This window comes from Lacerta agilis, chromosome 18 (genome assembly GCF_009819535.1).
Source record: "Lacerta agilis isolate rLacAgi1 chromosome 18, rLacAgi1.pri, whole genome shotgun sequence".
NCBI classification, from domain to species: domain Eukaryota; kingdom Metazoa; phylum Chordata; class Lepidosauria; order Squamata; family Lacertidae; genus Lacerta; species Lacerta agilis.
This window is the reverse complement of record NC_046329.1, coordinates 6,580,615-6,600,913: the sequence shown is the minus strand read 5'-3', so window position 1 is coordinate 6,600,913 and position 20,299 is coordinate 6,580,615. Positions and strand designations below refer to the sequence as shown.

At 48.9% G+C, this 20,299-nt stretch overlaps 1 protein-coding gene across 1 annotated transcript; it reads right to left on the bottom strand.

Moving 5' to 3' along the window:
• Window positions 1-5,868: 5,868 nt before the first annotated feature.
• On the bottom strand, window positions 5,869-20,084 carry RAB11B (RAB11B, member RAS oncogene family). The gene is made up of 5 exons (XM_033136511.1): window positions 19,951-20,084; window positions 12,820-13,015; window positions 10,694-10,887; window positions 8,308-8,388; window positions 5,869-7,108 (listed from the first exon to the last, which is right to left on the bottom strand). The coding sequence occupies exons 1-5, from the start codon at window positions 19,988-19,990 to the stop codon at window positions 6,963-6,965; spliced, it is 657 nt and encodes a 218-aa protein (XP_032992402.1). The 5' UTR covers window positions 19,991-20,084; the 3' UTR covers window positions 5,869-6,962.
• Window positions 20,085-20,299: the final 215 nt, after the last annotated feature.

Sequence of the window (20,299 nt, the reverse complement as noted above, 5' to 3'; positions counted from 1 at the left end):
GCTGCGTCTGTAGGAACGGACTGCATTGGCACTTCGGAGGGGTGTGGGTGGCCAATCTCTGCTCTCCCCCCCCCCTGCCCCCCAAACCCCAGGCTGCTGTTCTACTACAATTTCCATAATACGTACTGCTCAGGATAATGGGAGCTGGAGTCCTTCAAAATCTGGAGGAGGAAACACGTCACACACACCCCTTTGGGTATCTTGAGATGCACTCAGGGATCCCAGGAAGAAATCTACTGATGGACAGATGCGATAGCACATTTCAGCGGTGACAGGCCAGCCCCACCAAGCCTCCTCTCCCCTCAACTGCAATTGTGGGCAGCCACTGCATCAGGCTGGCCCAGTGGGAGAGATGGGAAGCAGTATGGCTCATCTCACCAGCTTTGCTGGAGGCCCGGCTCTGGCAGACACTTCCTGCCCCTGAACTGTGCCAGCTGGGCAGCACAGGGAACAGCCGTTTAGAATTTGGTGCCCGAGTTTTGGTTTTCCTCTTCCCTCCCTGTAGCATGTTTGCTTTTGACTGTAACCTTGCAGTTAGGGACTGTTGTGTTTCAGTTACAGGTAGGTAGCCGTGTTGGTCTGCCATAGTCAAAACAAAATAAAAAATTCCTTCCAGTAGCACCTTATCGAGACCAACTAAGTTTGTTCTTGGTATGAGCTTTCGTGTGCATGCACACTTCTTCAGATACTCTGGGAGCCTTTTTTGGCTAACAAGCAAGGCACAAATGCTCTAAATCAGGGTTCCCCAAAGGGTCTCCAGCTGTTTTGGGACCACAGTTCTCATCATCTCTAACCACTAGTCCTGCAAGCTAAGGATGATGGGAGTTGTAGCTGGAGACCCACGTTAGGGGAACACTGCTCTGAATAAATAGCAGATAAGCAAGTCTTCCTGCTTCCAGCATTAGTCAGCCGATCGCCACATCCCCTTCCAACCATTCCACTACGCAGAAGACATTGTTATGTGCTGTTTTTTAATTGGTGGTATTTTTAAATATGCCCGATAAACGTGTAACCAGAATGTCAGACTTCTGAGGCGCGGATAGCCGACCCAAACCGTGGAGGTGGCAATCCATCCTGGACTACTCAGTGCTGCAACATGGATGTGTCAATAAGAGGGAGGGAGGTCCACGGTCCCATTTCCTGTCGGGGGCTGGCTGTACACTGAGGAGTGGGCACCAGGAGAAACGGGTTTGGAGGCTGACTTGGAAGAAGGGATCCGTGATCTGGGGGAGCCTGCAGCAGCTGGGAGAGGATAGTCAAGAGGCAGGAGAAGCTGCAGGACTGGAGTGAGGAACAGGTGCTGGAGACGGCATAGATAGTTCAGGCTGGTGGAGAGCAAAGGGCCTCCACACCTCCTCCTCCTGCCCCACTGTCTCCCAGGACCAGGAGAGGACTGGAGTGAGAGGAGCAGAAGAAGTAGCTTATACGCCTGCTTGCAATTGGAGATACATAAGGTGAGGTTGGTGGTGGGGCCAAGTGAGCCAGCTTGTGATGGGTGGGATTGCCAAACTTTTTGGTTTTCTTCTGGCTGCCCAGCCCCTTTCCACCCAGTCTATTCATTTATTTTGCCAAATGCATAGAGCTAAATGCACACGTTGAACACGCTTAAGTCACGAGTTACCTGTATATACTATCGATGTTTACGACATCCCACGGTAACTCATTCGGTTCAGCGTGCGGCAGAAGGTCGGCGGTTCGAATCCCCGCAATGACGGGGTGAGCTCCCGTTGCTCGGTCCCTGCTCCTGCCCACCTAGCAGTTCGAAAGCATGTCAAAGTGCAAGTAGATAAATAGGTACCGCTCCGGCGGGAAGGTAAACGGCGTTTCCGTGCGCTGCTCTGGTTCGCCAGAAGCGGCTTTGTCATGCTGGCCACATGAGCCGGAAGCTGTACGCCGGCTCCCTCGGCCAGTAAAGCGAGATGAGCGCCGCAACCCCAGAGTCGTCCGCGACTGGACCTAATAGTCAGGGGTCCCTTTACCCTTTACCTATGATTCTCTTTATGGGACAAGTAAAAAAATAACTGAAATAATAAGGTGCCCACTCATTCAATTTCTTTGTTATTTCTTTATTGCCCCCTCCGTAATCATGCTTCCAAATAAACATATAGGATCACACTACATTCCACTGTGTTCAATGGGGCTTAAAAGATCTCAGGTACATATACATGGTATTGCAGCCTTTCCTAGATCCTGGGGAATATCCAAATTAGGAGACTTTTAAACAGAGCAGAATAGCTGGTGCCAGGTTCAGGCTTTTGTGGGGGGGGGGGTTTAATGTGATGATGCTTTGCAAAGAAAACAGACTAACTTTATTAACCACGAGCATAGGAACTTGGTAAATGGCTCTCTTTAAGTTTGCAGCACAGCGACAGAGAGGTCGCATCGCACCATGCACTAAAAGTCCTGTTGTAAACACAGCTGAATTCTTTCATTCTCTCTTTCTCTCTTTCATTCTCCCTTTCTCTAAGAGAGCCTGTCAACAGAGCTCAGAAAGCTCGAAGAGCCGTATCAAAAGCCAGAATCAAGGCTATGTTCACATCAAGGGAATGGGTATGCAAAAAAAGGGGGCAGTTGTGCAGCTGAGAATCATTGTGACAGAGGGAAAAGATAATGTTATTCCACAAGCACCAGGTTTTAGAAAATTTGTGTAGATCTCTACCTTGGTTTCCAGCCGAGTGGGGGACAATGCTGTCAAATGATACAGCATTTTCGCTATTGCCTTTCCTGTTCCTGGGAGCTCAATCTACGAGTACAGTCCAAGACTTTCACAACTTGCTTGGTAGTTGGCAGGTTACCAGAATTCCATGCAGGCAGGCAAGTAAGGCTGGAAAGGGCACTAGCGTCCTTTCCAGACACTGAAAGACTTATCCAGCTGCCACTATGGCTTCTCACCGGTCTGTATGCACATACTTTCAAAAGTATCTTCCTTGCCATGAGGACTAGAATCTTGATTCCCCCCCCCCAAAAAAAGCAAGCAAGACAAAGATTTCCAGGAAGCCGGATTCTGTTCCTTTTAACTCTGTGCCAGGCTCCGATTCAGTGTTAAAAACAAACAAAACAAACCCAGATGCATCATTTGGTTTGGCAATCTTTATATATCCACAATACATAATAACCATGCACAAAAAAATAATAATCAAATGAGTATTTACAAAGGGAATTGCACTTTTTAAACAGGAGAGTCACCAGGAAGCAAATGAAAGGAACCTCGCCCGTTTCCTCCTTCCCTCCCAAGCCAAGGGTATAGTCCAAGGCCATCTAAAGGGTTTACTTGTGAGAGCAAGCTTCAGAAACCTTTCTAGAATTCTTGCCAGTATCCTGCCACCTATTCCAAGACTTTTGGTGGTATTCCCTAAGCAAAAGACACTTGCACTGGCCTCTTCATGGTGCTCCCCCCACCCCAAAGAGTATTGTCAGAGAGATCTTGCTAACCACCCTACGAGCCTTGGCATATACCTCAAACGGGGAGTGGTTTCCGAGCACCACTAATAGTTCAATTGGCCCTAGTCCCGCAGAGAAACCATGACATGCTGGAGTGGAAAGGATTGCTCCGCACAAGAGAAAATGGAGCAGGGAGAGGAGAGTGTAGAGAGACCCTTTCTCCCACCTCAAGCGAGCTTTGAAAGAAGCACAATGCAGAAATAGGGAGACCATCCTTCCACACAGCTTGGCTGCTTAGCTGTTTGACTATAGCCTCTAACCTCTATCCTCTGTCTGTGCGGAGGGAGAAGGCCGCCGAATCACCTTTCACTTCTCTAGGCCTGCAGACTCCACCACCAAGGAGAGCGACAGTACGGTAGGCCGCAGAGAGTTGGCAGGTGTCTCTCAAGAAAAGAGTCCGTGGCAGGGAGCGCCCCATGTGAAGACAGAGAGGTGCATTGAGGTCCTCAAAGCCTTCTGCTGCTCACGGACGCGAGACATGCTGCAAATGAATTGCCGTTTTTAAAAATAATTGAGCATGTAGCGCTGGCTCCTCCCACCCTCTTCCCTTCTCTCCCAACACTACGTAACACAATTCCAGATCCCTAAAAAAATGAAGGGGTGCCCACAGCTTCTATTACAGCAGGTGTGAGAAAGCTTTGACCAGGCAGATGTTGCTGAGCTACAACGATCCATGCTCGTCGGGCCTGACAAGGAGTTGCAGTTCAGCAACAAGTGATGGGCAAGCAGGTAGCTCTAGAGCATCCTGGAATCGTTCCTCAACAGTGTGGTGCTCTCCGAAAGCCCAGCAGTCAAACGACTTACGTGGGTCAGTTGTGATCTTTTCCCCACCAAAATTCAGTTTGAACTGGAGCTCGGTGCCTAATCAACGTGAACACTTTAATCCCACACAGAGTGCCTCTGTCTTCCTTCAACAGGAACTCTCAAGAAATCAAGAGAAACCACCCATGTTTTGTAGCCTATCTGGGAGAGGCTAAACCGTAACTCTGATTTTTAACCTGGGAAGTCCTATCAAAAGCCACTGCGGATGCCTGTTCTCTTAAGGCGTGGGTGGGCATGAGGTTACATCTAACCAGAAACGCCAATTCCCTTCATCTGTGACAGTGTAGCTTCCTAAGCTGCACAAATTCGCCTGTGTTTGCACCAAGGGCAAACCCCTCACCTCATGGTGGAGACATAGGGAGAAAGTGCTGAGACAATAGCAAGGGCCCTTGGCCCCCCCTTTTTTGCAAGCTGGACGCATCTCATGCAGCAGGGGAGGCCTGCCCCCAGGAGACATCTCCATAGAGATGACCACGAAGGCCAGAGCAAACTCAGATCCACACTAGTTTTATCAAAAGCAACGGGCCACACAATCCCCAGCCCATGATCAGCATCAGCGTTTTTGACACCTGGGATGGAAAAACCAAATAGCCAACAGGCTGGATCTAGCAGTGAACCACCTGCCCTCCTTCCAGAATCCACTCTTGGGTCATTTTAAGATTCTACACCCACAGAAAACAAAAGGAAGCAGTCAGGGCTCCCCTGAGAATGCCCTGTACATTGCGACTCAGCAGTCGCATCCTCAAGACTGGTCACAAATCCCAGGGAGAGATCACCTCTTTGTCTGAGCTCAGTCAGCAGCAAGCCATCAGTTTCGTTCCCCCTCGCACGGGCGCCAAGGAATGCTCTCGAGTGGATGAAAGGCTCCCCGCTAGACAGAGCTGTTGTCTTTAACTCGTTCAGCCAACTGAAAGGCCTTGCTGCCTATGAGAATCTATGCAAGGAGTTAAGAGATTGGCCGCTAAAGCGTTTTTAACCCAATTGGGAAAGCCGCGGCGATGGCAGGCAACACCCATCTCCACCTAACGGACTGGGCAGGATCCAGGATATTTCACAATCACTGCACGGTTGCTGAAAGATGGCCAATAAGCTATTTGGTGGCCCCACCCTTCAATGCAACATTTGCCCTTGCTTCAGAAACCCCAGAAACCCCAACAGCACAAGAACAGTTGGAAGGTGAGGAAAGCAACGGCCGATGAGGCCTTCTCAAGCTAGCACAGGGTGGTTTCAGGGAGTCAAATTCTCTCCCAGCTAACTTTCTTAAGTTTGGGTGGTGTTTAGCCCTGCCAGTGGAGTGTAATCGTTTTACAAAAACAGAAACATTCAAACCTCGAGGGAGCAGGACGAGAGAAGGGAGGCGGCAGCATTTGGGGCAGGGTGGGGGGGCTGCAGTGCATGGAGGTCTGAACTGAAAGCAAGTGAACCACCAAGAGATAAGGAAAAAAAAACCCAAGATGCTATGGTTATGCTCAAGTATTACAAAAAGGAGGAGCTATCAAGTATCTGGTTGTCTACAACTAACCATTCAAAATAACCTTAACAGTGCGAGTTATGTACATAGCATGAAAAATATTGCTTCACACTCACACCAGGGTGTGTTTTTTTTGTGCATGGAGCGGAAGGAGCAGAGAATCAGAAGAAGAGAAAGCTCGGGTGGGGATTGGGAGAGAGAGAAAAAGAGAGATAGAGAGAGAGAGCGCAACATGCAGAGATAGAATCTCGGATAAAGTTGAGAAAGAAGGATTCCAGGTACGAGTGAAGATGTGTGATTTCTACAGATCACAAAAAAGGCTCTAATAAAGCCATTAGGCCGGCACTTCATTGTACATTAGACTGATTAACATAAAGCCAGAAATAAATCACTATTAGAAGCCACTTCATATAGCCTGCACACAGCCGTGCTGGCAGCTTGGGGGGCGAGGAATGCGGCGCACAGACATACTTCATTGTTCCCAAACTGAATTGGAAAATATATATATATGTATTGAGAAGAAAAGACTTCCCAGGGCAGAAAGCAGTGAAAACTACACAGCCAGGCCAACTCAGCGTTAAAACGGGAAGGCAAAGGACAAAGAACAAGCAACGGGGGGGAAAGGTTATCTTCAACGGACTTGCTGCGTGTGCACGAACAAAGGATAAGACCACCGCCACCGTTTCCGACAAGCCCAAAGTGAGTGTTTTCTTAGTTTAGAATTTCTCTTGTGCCTGGAGAATGGCCTGAGAGGAAACAAAAGAGCAACACTCCTCGTGCTCCCCCAAGTGCAGCGATTTCTTCTATTAGAACAACAACAGCAACAACAACCTCTGCATCCTTCCCGCTCTCACACATGCACACAAAAAAACCAAACAAAAAAGAAGTTTAACAAGTGTCTCGGGGCAACTGACCTCTGATAGATGTTCCGTCTCTCTTTCACACACACAAACACACAAACCCATCTGTCTGCTAAATGCTTCTATTTAAAAACCCCCAAATAAATCACATTCAAAAGGATTTGGAGGAAAGGGAATGTAAGCCCTAAGAGGAATCCTCTAAGGTGGAAGGGGAAGGAGGGGGAGAGAGAGAGAGAGAGAGAGAGAGAGAGAGAGAGAGAGAGAGAGAGAGAGTGTCACTGAATGGAGTTGCTGTGAGGAGAAGGTGCACACGGGTTTTCCCTCTGAAGCACAGGCCAAGGGAGGGGCAGGTGGCAGCCCCGGGGAGGTCACAGGTTCTGGCAACACTGGAGTTTGTTGGATTTCTGTCCGTCGGTGGTGGGGGGCACGCTGATGTCCACCACGTTGTTGCCGGGAGACTCGTCGTGGGCGGACCGGTCCGCAATCTGCTTCTGCGACACAATGCGGTAGATCTCTACGAAAAGGAGACCAGAGAGGGGGCTCAGATACAAGCACACGTTTTCTCCGGAGGGGAAGAAGCCACTCCCCGCAGCGAAGAGCCGTTTGGGTCTTGCATGTCTGCAAACCGGTCACCCGACACATGAAAGCTCAGCTCGGTGACATGGGACTTTTGCCTTGCCGACTCACTGCCATTCCCAGCTGCTGCGCATTGCGGGGCCGTGATCCTGTCAAGCTTCCTTGCCATTACTAAGGAGCAAGAGAATTCCATGCAACGCACCTTGAAATTCTATGGTTTAGTCCATAGAACGAACCAAACGCATGTCTTGCCTACAGCCCTCTGCACTGAGCAGCTTGAGGAAATAATGGGAGCCGAATGCATTCAGTCCGTATACTCTGTGCCCTTGCAGTGGAAGCCACTTTCCTCCCTTTTTCTTGACTGTGGACCCACACCAAGGAAGCAACCACACAGGGCACACGTGGCTGTATTTATTATACATTTTGTTATATCTGTAGTCCACCTTTCTCCCACCATGGAACCCAAGGTGACACACATGTAGGGTTTTAAGCGGTCACCCAGCCAGTCACAGACCAGATCCAGACCCACTTACCTTTGCAATTCTCACATGTTACAGGGATTGCCCCAAGTACACCTGGCGGAGGCACTGCTCCACTTGCAGCAGCAAGACTGGTGGTATGACCCATGATCATTATTAAATTTGTATACTTGCCCTATACCCGCAGGTCTCGGGGCAGTTCACACCATAAAACCGCGATATAAAAAACACAAAATACACGATCAAAATAAAAACAAGAACAACCTGTCAGGAGTAGCCCAGCTACTCACGAGGAGAGGGAGAGAGGGAGCCCTGCTCAGGAGCAGGGCAGGGAGAGCTGCTCTTCAAGGGAAGAAAGCTCACGAAGCTATAGGGAACCCGAGCCCCTTTTGCAAACGGACTCCTCCTCCTCCTCCTCCTCCTCCTCCTTATCACAGGAATTGTCTCCAGGCGAGGGAGCGGAGCAAGACACTGCTGAAAGACTCAGCACCACCAGCCAGACAAGATCAGACAGAAGCTCACAGCTTCCGACACAGGTGCAGCGAAGGGGGGGCTAGAGGACCCAGGAGACATCGTTTCAGGGTGCCGAAAATCTGGTGTCCATTGCCCCATATGCCCTTTACAAATCAGGAAAGATAATCTAAACGGAAATCCTTACCAGTAAGGATGTTCTTGAAGGCTTCTTCGACATTTGTTGAGTCGAGTGCTGAGGTTTCAATGAACGACAGGTTGTTTTTTTCTGCAAGGGCAGGGGAGGAAATCACTGCAGTTATTTTCATGTACAGACGGCATTCTCCTCAAAGTCAAGCAACGGGAAGAAAGATCGTTTTCCTCCCACCCCTTAAAGAATTCAAAAGCAGATTAGATAACTGAATTCTTGAGACTAGGAGAAATGTTGCCTTAGTTAGCACGCCTAATCACATTATGAGGCTATGATTCCTGCATTGCGGAGGGTTGGGCTAACGACCCTTGGGGTCCCTTCCCACCCTACAATTCTATGAAAAGTTACCCCGGTCCCCGTCTCCTATTACAGCACAGCAAAAAGTTCAGAAGCTTCCATTTTTCTTTTAGATTAACCACAGTTCAGTAATGCACCCAGTAGCCAATCTTGGCTGTGAAAACAATTCAGATTTGCAAACTAGCATAAATAAGGCAGATATTTTAGAGTCACAAGTTATGAACCAGAAGTACCAGTCATGATCTAATTTGAAACCTTCAGCAACCTCGTTTCTCAGCGTCAGTTGTCTGCATTCCCAAATTTGTAAAATGGGGGGGGGGGGTTGTGTGTGTGTGTGTGTGAATACTGGCTTACCATTATTATTAAATGAAATCCCTAGTTTTAAGTTATCCTTCCTCCGAGTTTGGTGTGCCCTTGTGCATTCCCCCACCCTATACTCAGACACATACAATTTTATCCTCGCATCAAAATGAGAGTGAGTCAGTTTACTCTCACTCCAATTTCACATTTGAATTTCACAGCTGATCGGACATTAAATCCCAAGTCTCCTTGATCCAAGTCCAACACTACAACCAGTGAGTCCCACAGGCTCTTATAAGAGTAACCAAAGTAATGTTCGTACTCTGAGCAATATTTTTTTTTAAAAAAAGAACTACATTTATATTAAATATTTTTGTGATGATCACCACACTGCCTCTACCTAAGCCTTTTCAAAACCTCTTAACCTGAGATTCTCTGCTGGAGGCTTCTTTCAGCCAAGGACCCGACTTCATTGCACCAAGCACACCACTGCTGCTTCGTAAAATCACAGCCTCTCGGAAGCTTTACGCCACGGAGAAACTTTTGTGCCGTCGTTTTTCTTCCTCTTCCAGGTGGCCAATTTGCAAACCCCCTCGGCACTTAAAAGGGAGCATAGCCACAGCGGCGTAGCAAGGTGGGGGGTGTTGAGAGCGCCAATTTAGCCCCCCGGTTTCGCTCTGGAAGGGGGGCGACACCCAAGCCGAGCCCCGTGGCCGCCCGGTAAAAAGAGCTTGGCGGCGGGGCTCACAAACCTGCTCAGTATTTCCAGCGGAGGCGAGGGGCGGGCCAGGGAGGGGAAGTAAATGAAGCATAGTGTGTGCCGGCGGCTAACCTGCTCAGCGCTTTTCCCCCACTCGGGCTGCGGGCGGAGGGGAGGGGCGGCAGGGGAAGCTTCTCTTGGGCTGCTGACGCCCCTCCCTGGCCTGCCCCTCGCCTCCGCCTGAGCCGGAAATAGCAAAGCGCGCGGCGAGCAGGTTAGCCATTGGCGCACGCTTTGCTTCCTGCTGCTTGGGCTGCGGGCAGAGGCAAGGGGAGGGCCAGGGAGGGGTGTCAGCGGCCCAAGAGAAGCGTCCCCTCCTGCCCCTCCCCTCCGCTCGCGGCCCGAGAGGGAAGGAAACGAAGCAAAGCACGCGCCGACAGCTAATAATAATAGTAATAATATTTATTATTTGTACCCCACCCATCTGGCTGGATTTCCCCAGCCACTCTGGGTGGCTTCCAACAAAAATCAGATACAAAAATATTACACATTAAAAACTTCCCTGAAAAGGGCTGCCTTCAGGTATTTTCTGAATGTAGTTGTTTATCTCTTTGGCCTCTGATGGGAGGGCGTTCCACAGGGCGGGCGCCACCACCGAGAAGGCCCTCTGCCTGGTTCCCTGTAGCTTTGCTTCTCGCAGTGAGGGAACCGCCAGAAGGCCCTCGGCGCTGGATCTCAGTGTCCGGGCTGAATGATGGGGGTGGAGACCTGCTTGGCGCTTTTTTCAGCTATTTCCCCACTTGGGCTGTGGGTGGAGGGGAGGGGCGGGAGGGCCGCTGACAACCCTCCCTGGCCCGCCCCTCGCCTCTGCTCCGTAGCGCACATGCGCAGCATAGCTACGCATGCGTCATACATAGCGATGCTGCACATGCGCGCTACAGAGCGACACCCCGCCCCCCGGGTGCCCTCGGGTTTGCCGCTCCGGGTGGCCAAGCGGCTTCCTCCGCCAGTGCATGGCCAATGAATGCTGCCATGAGAGCCAGGCAGCTAAAGAGCATCAACATCCAGAGTTTGTAACAACCCAACCTGCAAAAGCGCGGGCCTCGTCTGTAGGCACAGCCCTCAGGTGACGCAGATCGCTCTTGTTGCCCACCAGCATGATGACGATGTTGTTATCTGCATGATCCCGGAGCTCCTTCAGCCAACGCTCCACGTTCTCGTATGTCAAGTGTTTTGCGATGTCGTAAACCAGGAGTGCTCCCACGGCACCACGGTAATAGCTGAAAGAGTAATTTAGACAGGTGTTACTCAGCCTGCGGAAGAGTCTCTGGACACAGAGGTTGCTGAAGGACACTGACAAACTGGATGGAAAAGCGGATTATGTTTATACAGGTGTACCTCGGGTTACATACGTCTTGCGGGGCAGCCTTCCGCTAGACGAATGCCTTCGTCTAGCGAGTTTTTCGTCTTGTGAGGCATTCGTCTAGCGGGGCACCACTGTATAAGCCAGGTTTTTCTTCCATCCTTTCGCAAAGGACAGTGTAAAGTTCAGAATAATTAACACTTTGCTGATGGACCCCTGGGAGGAGGGGTACAAGGCATCAGAACAGCAACTCACGCAAGTAAGCAAACAATTTTTGCTTTTAAAAGAAACTAACACCGGGTATTAAATTAAGCAAATTTATTATGATACCTCATGTTTATTCAACTGCATAATGGATTTTTTTAAAGCAGCGTTTGAGCAGTTGTTTACTTGCACAACTCACGTTTCTTTTCTTTTCTTTTTAAAAAACACCTACACCTTGCACAAAAACTTCACAAAAACACCCCCTTCCACGATTACCTCCAAGATCATGTATTTAAGGTTGAAGTGAAAGGATATTAAAGTCAGTGCTCTTTCCAGGAGTTCTGCGCAGCAACCCTATCTATGCCATCTACGTCTGCATAATGATCTCAGCTTGCTAGTCAAGCTATGGGAGGGCACATAAAAGCATTTAGCAAGGCACTTTTAAGAAATCAAATTTCAGAAGAAGATTGCATAGCCAGGATGTGAGAGTTGGCTAATCTGCATTCAGTGATCCCAAGCATGTGTTCTTGCATAAGCAATGCCTTGTAGGCTGAAGAAGACGGAGGTCCAGCACGCTTTGCAAGTCTCAGAAGACACTTGACAACTCTCTAGAAAATCAATCGCTGTGAGTGGAAAGGGCCCCTCGCCTCATCCTTAGGACCCCCTGGGAAACTCAACAAACCTGCTGTACTGGGTGTGGAGAGGGCAGCTCAATGGGACACAGCTGCGGGCAGCCTGAGGAAGTGCCGTCTACCTTGGGCCTGTCCATAAAAAGCAAGTCTAAAGAGAGAGACTAAGGTGATGTTCGCTCTTTCTGGGAACTCTTTTCGTTGCAAATCTTTTGTGGGTGAACAGAGAGTTTGCCTGGACCCTGGGCGAAAACCCGGAGGCTGAGAGGAAGTGTGTGTCAGGAGGAAAATGGACTGATGTTGATTTATAGATATTAGTAACTTTGCATTAATGTAACATTTTTACATGTATGTGGGTTTTTTTTTGTAATGTTGTCTGTTGCTGCTTCAGTGTTTTGTATACCACTTAAGAGATTCAGTGGTACCTTGGTTCTCAAACTTAATCCGTTCCGGAAGTCCATTCCAAAACCAAAGCGTTTCAAAACGAAAGGCGCACTTTCCCATAGAAAGCAATGCAGAACGGATTAATCCGTTCCAGACTTTTTAAAAACAACCATAAAACAGCAATTTAACATGAATTTTACTATCTAGCAAGACCACTGATCCATGAAAGCAATAAACAATGTACTGCAGTCATACAATCAATCAATCAGTAGCTGAACTGGGTTCCACACAGTCACAAAAACAAAACAAAAAAAGCCGCAAAAACTCAAAATAAATAGCAAAAACAAGACAGACCTCAGCGTAACACTCAAAACGGAAGTGTGGCACTCAAATTGGTAACGTAACAACTGAAATCGTCAGCGTAACACTCAATACGGAAGTGTGGCACCCAAACTGAAAGAGTAACACTCAAAACAGAGCATGTTCGGCTTCCGAAAAAAGATCGCAAACCAGAACACTTACTTCCGGGTTTGCAATGTTCGGGTTCCAAGGCATTTGAGAACCAAGGTATTTTTTTTAACATATCAAATTAAATAATCAATCCATGAATCAGAGCAGCTTTTGAGGCTTACGCGGAGGTGATGGCACGATATCGCTCCTGGCCAGCCGTGTCCCAGATCTGTGCCTTTATCGTCTTGCCATCCACCTGGATGCTCCTGGTGGCAAACTCCACGCCGATAGTGCTTTTGCTCTCCAGGTTGAACTCATTGCGCGTGAAGCGGGACAGGAGATTACTCTTCCCCACCCCGGAGTCTCCAATCAGCACAACTGGGGAGGAAAGAAAAGAGAAAACACAACACAGCGCTGTCAGCATTCATTTGTCATGCCGGGATTTATAAACAGAGGGCAGGGTGATGGTAGGCAAGGCAATGTATTGCAGAGAATGGTGCTCTCTCCCCACGGCAAACGGCCAATCAATCCCTTTATTTCAGCTTTAAGCTCATGTGAAAACAAAACTAGAACAAATACACGCACACAGTTAGATTTAAAAATTAATGACAATAAAAGCCTTAATAAAGATACAGTGGTACCTCGCTAGACGAAAAACTCGGTAGACGAAAGGCATTCGCTAGCGAAAGGGTGACTCGCAAGACGAATTTTCCTATGGGCGCGACTCGCAAGACGAAAAAAATTATTTTTTTTGTCAAACAGCGCTTCCCCCGTCCGTGCTTCGCAAGACGAAATTTTCGCTATACGACAGCACTCGCAGAACGAATTAATTTCGTCTTGCGAGGCACCACTGTACGAAACTAAATATGGAAATTATAAGGAACAGCAAACGGCCATTGCTCCCCCCCTCCCCATGGTGCCAGTACTCACCATGAAATTATTACAGTAAGTAGTGCCACACTTTTAACATTTTTTTGGGGGGGGGGAGAAAGGTGAAGCTACTGTGTACCCTTGAGTAACCCCCCCAAAAGTGCTGCAAAACCAGTGGTATGTAGTCAGTGAACTAGGGAGACTAGGCTAGTTCCCTAAATGTTCTCTTGGCGCCTCCTTCCCAAAGCCCGGGAAGCTTGTGCCCAGCTCAGGGAAGGAAGGTGCAATGCTCACGCATGTAACATCGCCCTCGCGATCTGGCGCCTCTAGTCTTAACTGTTCCCCTACAAAAAACCCCACAAAAACACAGCAGTACCTGGATGTGACCTCGCAGGGCAGCCTGGAGTGACGCAGGCTGCAGCCTAATGACAACTCCGGAGCCAAGAGCTGGCCCCCAGAACTTTCAGCTTCTTGCGAGGGCCACTCAGTTCCTGTTCCTATCAATCAATCAATCTATTTATTTATTGCGTTAGCCCTATGGCCATAGCACATACCGGTAGTAAAAGACCAGGCAGTAGGCTGACACGATTATGCAGAGAATACAACAGATACAGTTAAAACAATTGGAAGTAAAATCGTACAGGTTAAAACAAATAAAATAAAAAAGCACTAGCGGGCGTGACGACAGTGCCCATGTTGGGAATATACATAAGACTAAGGCTAAGGGAAGTTTGCCAAAAAGGTGGTCCTGAGTTCCTATCATTTCTACTGCTGAGTACCTCTCTTCCAGCCGTTTGCATCACCCTTCTCCTCACACTGCCCAAACCAACACCCATCCCCGCCATTTCCTGCTTCGGCTTCTTCCAAGTGTTCCCTGGAAAACCCTTTCCTCCCCATCTCCCAAAGCCCAGCCTGGGTCCTCAGAGATGCTCTTGCCGGACACCTGTAGGTGAAGCTACTGATCGGCTTACTCCGGGACTCCCTGAAGTTAAGCACAGCTCCTCACCAGGCGCTGAATGCATCAGGGCAGCCGAGGGGGCAGGCGGTCACTCAACAATGCACCACAAATTCACTTAGCAAAACTGCTTCAAACCATTCAATCAGAAGTCTTCCTTTGTACATGGGCATTGTTCCTCCCACATCAGAATCACCAGGGCCAACAAGCAGGAGGATGCCGGGAGAGGGACAATTGTGCAAAAAGGTCAAGCAAATTATTCGTTAGGGCCGAAGGGCTGAATCACTGGAGTTGGTTTTTGGGAAGCTTTCTGTTCTATTTAAAAACAGATGAAGGGGAGGGGGGGCTATGAGAGAGGTGCATAAAATTATGCAGTGTGTTGGGGAGAAAGCAGATAGGCGGAAGTTTGTCTCCCTCTCATAAAAACAACCCAACCTAATGAAGAAGAACGGCGAGAGATTCACACAAGCACGTATAACATGGTTAAACTTTGAACTGGCTTCCACAAGTTCCCACAAGGGGATCAGACAAAATTTGGGGGGAGGGAATGGGACAAATTGGGGATGTTTGTCCAGATGGCTACATGACCCCCCTCCAGGATCAAAAGTGGCATGCCTCTGAATTTCAACGCTCGGGAGCAGCAGCAGGAGAAGGCGATTGCCCTCATGCCCCGCTTGTGGACTTCCCAGGGGAGGCATTGCTGAACTACAGGTGAAACTCAAAAAATTAGAATATCGTGGAAAGGTTCGTTTCTTTCAGTAATTCAACTTAAAAGGTGAAACTAATATGTGAGATAGACTCATGAAATGCAAAGCGAGATATGTCAAGCCTTTATTTGTTATAATTGTGATGATTATGGCGTACAGCTGATGAGAACCCCAAATTAACAATTTCAACTTTGGGGTTTTCTTCAGCTGCGCGCCATAATCATCACAATTAGAACAAGCAAAGGCTTGACGTATCTCGCTTTGCATGTCATGAGCCTATCTCATATATTAAACTCCAGTAGCTAATGAAAACAATTGCTTACATAAATGGACTTTTCCACGATATTCTAATTTTTCGAGTTTCACCTGTAGATGGACCTTTGATCTGACACAGTAGGGCTGTTCTTATGAGCACCCCAGGTGCCTTTCGGAAGCAAGCAAGGCCTTTACATTCAAATTGGCTCTGGCTGGATAGAGATATGGAATAGAATGGGGAGATTGTGCAATATAGGGCTTGAGATGCAACATAATAAGCCGCTGTTCCTTCATTACCCCTCTCTTTCTTGCGGTGAGCTGCTCATCTAAAATAGCCCCTGATATCAAAAGTTTGCCCCTCCCATCGCCACCGGAAACTAGTGTGTGGGCAAGGAAAACAAAGGAAACCCTGACATAATATTTGGATTGGGGAATTTTCCAGCAGGACTGGCAAGTAGTATAACTGTACCTTAATCGGTTTACGAAGGCCCCAGACTTCGGTTTTACTCTCACCTTATCCTTTGGTCTATTACACCTAGACCTACCTTGTACACACACCTTGGTCCACAGCAATATGCTCAGAGACTCTGTATGTGGTAGGGTTAATCCATAAGGCATTATTTGAAAGACCCTGCCTTCTGCTAAGGAAATCGGACTAGAACATTGCCTTCTAGCCACAGCCCAGCAATTCTTACCTGTGGAAGGTTTGTTTACTTCCAAGAAGCACAGGTGCGTGTAACTTTATGTCAGCAAGGCAATTATATACAGGTACATCACTTAGTCTGTGAACTGCTTTACCATTTTTTTACTTTGCAATTGGTCACCGTTACACCCATTTTACAGGCAAGAATGACTTGGCAAACATGCTTAGAAACCTAGGTTTAATACTAACTGCAGGAACAGCATCGCAGAGATTTTTTTCCTCCCCAAAGAAATAACTGGTTTTTGCAGTGACTCTTCGGCTTTTTAAAAAGTACACCAAAATTCCAAGGAGCAAGCAACAAACATGGCATTGTTGGGACAGGACAGCATCACCGCTCCGTAACCTTTCCACAGCTTATGTACCACTTTCACGGGAACCGCCAAACATCCCAAAACTGATTGATTCTTAGGTCACAGATGTCAGTTGCTTGCAGGTTAATGACGCCAATTACTGCTCAACTGCTGATTGGACAATCTCTGCTGCCGAGGGCTGCCAGCCCTGGATCCTGCAAACCCCAAAACGGTGTCTTTGCAAATAACGGCTTTGTCCTTTAGCTGCTCTTTCTCTTCCCTCCCAATCACCCATTCACTGACCCCAGTTCTCTACTGCCAGATCATTAATTTTTTTTTTAGGAAGGCTGAACCAAAAAACAGAAGCATCTGATGCACAGCTAAACACTACTGTAAATAGCACATGACACAAGTTGCTGGATATTGATCCAGACAGAGCCCAAAGGAGACACCCAGAGCATAACAAAAATGTCTATATGCAACAACTACACTCGAGGTGGGTGTGCGTACACTGCAATAGAGAAGACTAGGAAAATATGAACAGATTACAGAAGACGGGAGTTAGTCTCTTTGGTTAAACTAAGAGAGTTGGCGAGTGATCTAGACTGAATTTAGATCTGCAGAACTGGAAACTCTCCATGTTGTTCAGTGTTACAACCTCCCCTGAGCCATTAGGATAAAGTGAAAGTACTTAAAGCCACCCAGCACACCAAACAAACCAGTCCCTAAACACTCTCTATCATGTTTATGCCGATTCTTTCCCTCTCAGTGAACCAATGAGTCCCAGCCCATCCATCTGCCAATACCACACTGCACTGTCTCAAGACCTAAATCTGTTTGTCTGGGCATTAGCATCTGCAACTTCCACCAGAGCACCCCCAGCCCTGAACACACCCTGATGCGCCCTTTAACTCTAAATACCACAGCATCACTAAGCCCCTTCTCTTCTTGTTTAGGCTGTCCATAAGCCTTAAAGCTGCTCTGCAAATCCAGACCACCGGCCACCACCTGCTCCTCACTCCCACCCCACTTTTCTTCTCCATAAGACCCCACCAGTTGCCAGCATTGCTGTCAAGTTTCGGATTTGAAAATAAGGGATCCGCAGTCTCACCTATCCCGGGGACAGTCACATGTCAGTGGTGGGCAGAGCCAGAAGCAAAGGCAGCCAGGCTCCGCCCACCAGCTAACCCTATTGGCCGGCTGAGGGGCTCGGCGGCAATGGATAGGGGCTGATGCAGGGGGAGGAATACACCCCCCTGTAAGCACGGGAAATGGCTCCCACTTGCTTTGAGGGCTGAGGCTTTTCTCTCCAAGTAGGCGAGGTCTTCCAACCCATTCCCTGGCCAGCAGGGGAGAAGCTGCTTCCATTAAAAATGGGAATTTTAAGGGAAATAAAAAATAAGGGAGAGCAGCGGGAAACTGCTTGAAATAAGGGAGAATCCCGGGGAAACCGGGATACTTGACAGCACTGGTTGCCAGCCACCCTGCCAGTTGCTAACACATCCCCTAAGGCCTTCTTGCTTTCAGTCACACTCACACACTCACACACACACACACACACACACACACACACCAGAGACTCCCATGCTCCCTAGAAAGGTGTGGATATGCATATGCAGCGAGCATCTCCAACCACAACACGTATTGCTGGCAGCTACCTTGGGGTCCCGCAGTACAGAAAGGTGAAAAATAAACAGGGAAAACAACAGAGAAACCCACATCAAAACCCTACCCATTTCAACACACATGTGCAGTTTCAATGGTCCTTTCAGCCCCCTCCTTCAGTTTACAGTCCCCAATTTTCAAGCCTTCCTTCCACTTCCCAAGACCAAAAAAAATCCCCTCCGGCAGGGCTTTACAGATCCTCCAGGATGCTATGAGGGTGTTACAAAATTTTAGGATGCACACACACAGCAGACACACACTCCACAGAAAACCCGTCAGAATTTAGGAAATATTCCCTGAGAAAATTACACTTTATTTTAGCACACAGAACAAAATATGCACTTATATTTTGTGCATGAATAGGTTAGGCCTGTGACCTGGATTCGAGAACTAAGGGATCTACCACCTCAAAAGGGATGGCCAGGCTGGCCAGGTAATTCAATCAGCAAGCATTATCTTGACAAGACAGCAGACAAGCCACACTCAAATTTCTGCTGTGGACCGCCTCTTTCTGTGACATATGAATGGTGCTTTTTTTGGGTGGTCTTTGGTGAAACGGGTTGGGCAATTTCAAAAGTCTTTAAAGGTTCTTGCACACCTTGGCTCCTCACCTCCTTGCAGGGGGTACCACTCTGGCGGGAAGGTAAATGCGCTGCTCTGGTTCGCCAGAAGCGGCTTAGTCATGCTGGCCACATGACCCGGAAGCTGTACTCCGGCTCCCTCGGCCAATAAAGCAAGATGAGCGCCGCAACCGCAGGGGTCCCTTTACCTTTACCTTTACAACTCCCAAATTCATTCCAGTAGCACCTTAGAGACCAACTGAGTTTGTTCTTGGTATGAGCTTTCGTGTGCATGCACACAGTGTGCATGCACACGAAAGCTCATACCAAGAACAAACTCAGTTGGTCTCTAAGGTGCTACTGGAAATAATTTTTGATTTTGTTTTGACTATGGCAGACCAACACGGCTACCCACCTGTAACTTTACAACTCCCATCACCACTGGGCAGTTGGATGGGCCCGGGAGCTGCTGGGAGTTGGGAGTCCAACAACTTTCCCCTGCTACGTACTATGCATTTGAGTCTAGACCAGTGTTTTCCCAAACTTGGGTCTCCTGCTGTTTTTTTTTTTCAGCCTACAATTCCCATCATCCCTGACCGCCGGTCTTGCTAGCTAGGGATGATGGGAGTTGTAGTCCCAAAACAGAAGACCCAAGCTTGGGAAACACTGGTCTAGGCGCTGTTGTTGTTGTTTCGGTGGCGATGGTGATTTCCCCCCACGTTTACCCAGTTGTTGATTTCTGCCCCCCTTGGGACGTCTTGTAAACAGCCCCTCCCCCCAACAGCTGTTTTACATTTTGATAAGCAGATGTTTGTTGTAATCCGCTTTGGGCACAGCTAAATAAACTAAACCAATCAATCAACCAAGCAGCTTCCTTTGCTAAGTGCCCCCTACCTCCTTGGGGGGGGGGGGAAACACACACACCTCGGAGCCCCCCAAGGCCGTCCCTCTGCTTCGAGGAGGCAAACTCCTCTCCTTTGGATCCCGAGACAAGCTCCTCCCCTTTGGAACCCTGGGCTAACCCCTCCCCTTTGGAACCCTGGGCAAGCTCCTCCCCTTTGGAACCTGAGACAAGCTCCTCCCCTTTGGAACCCTGGGCTAACCCCTCCCCTTAGGAACCCTGGGCAAGCTCCTCCCCTTTGGAACCCTGGGCTAACCCCTCCCCTTTGCAACCAGAGGCAAGCTCCTCCCCTTTCGAACGCGGGACCAAGCCCCTCCTCCTCCGGGTAGGGGCGGGGCTTCTCCGCCACACTCCCTGTCAGGCGCCCCCCCACCATCGTCATCCGCTCCTTCCCCCGCTCTTCTCACCTTTGAATAGATAGTCGTACTCGTCGTCGCGGGTTCCCATGGCGACGCCGTTCCCGCTCGCTTCTTCTTCTTCTTCTCCTTCTTCTCCCTCGCACCCTCGGCGGGTCCCTCCCCGGTTTCCGTCCCGCTCGCGGAAGACGAGCGAAGCAGGAGGAGGAGGAGGAGGAGGAGGAGGAAGAGGCCGGACTAGGCCAGGCCAAAGCCGGGCCGACTCCCTCTCCCCTGACAGGCACCGAGGCAGGCGGAGGGCGGGGCCCGCTCTGAGAGGGGCGGGCGAGAGAGGTGGGCGAGGAAAGGGAGGAGCCTAAATAATAATTAAAAAAAAGAGAGAGGGTGAGAGAAACAGGCA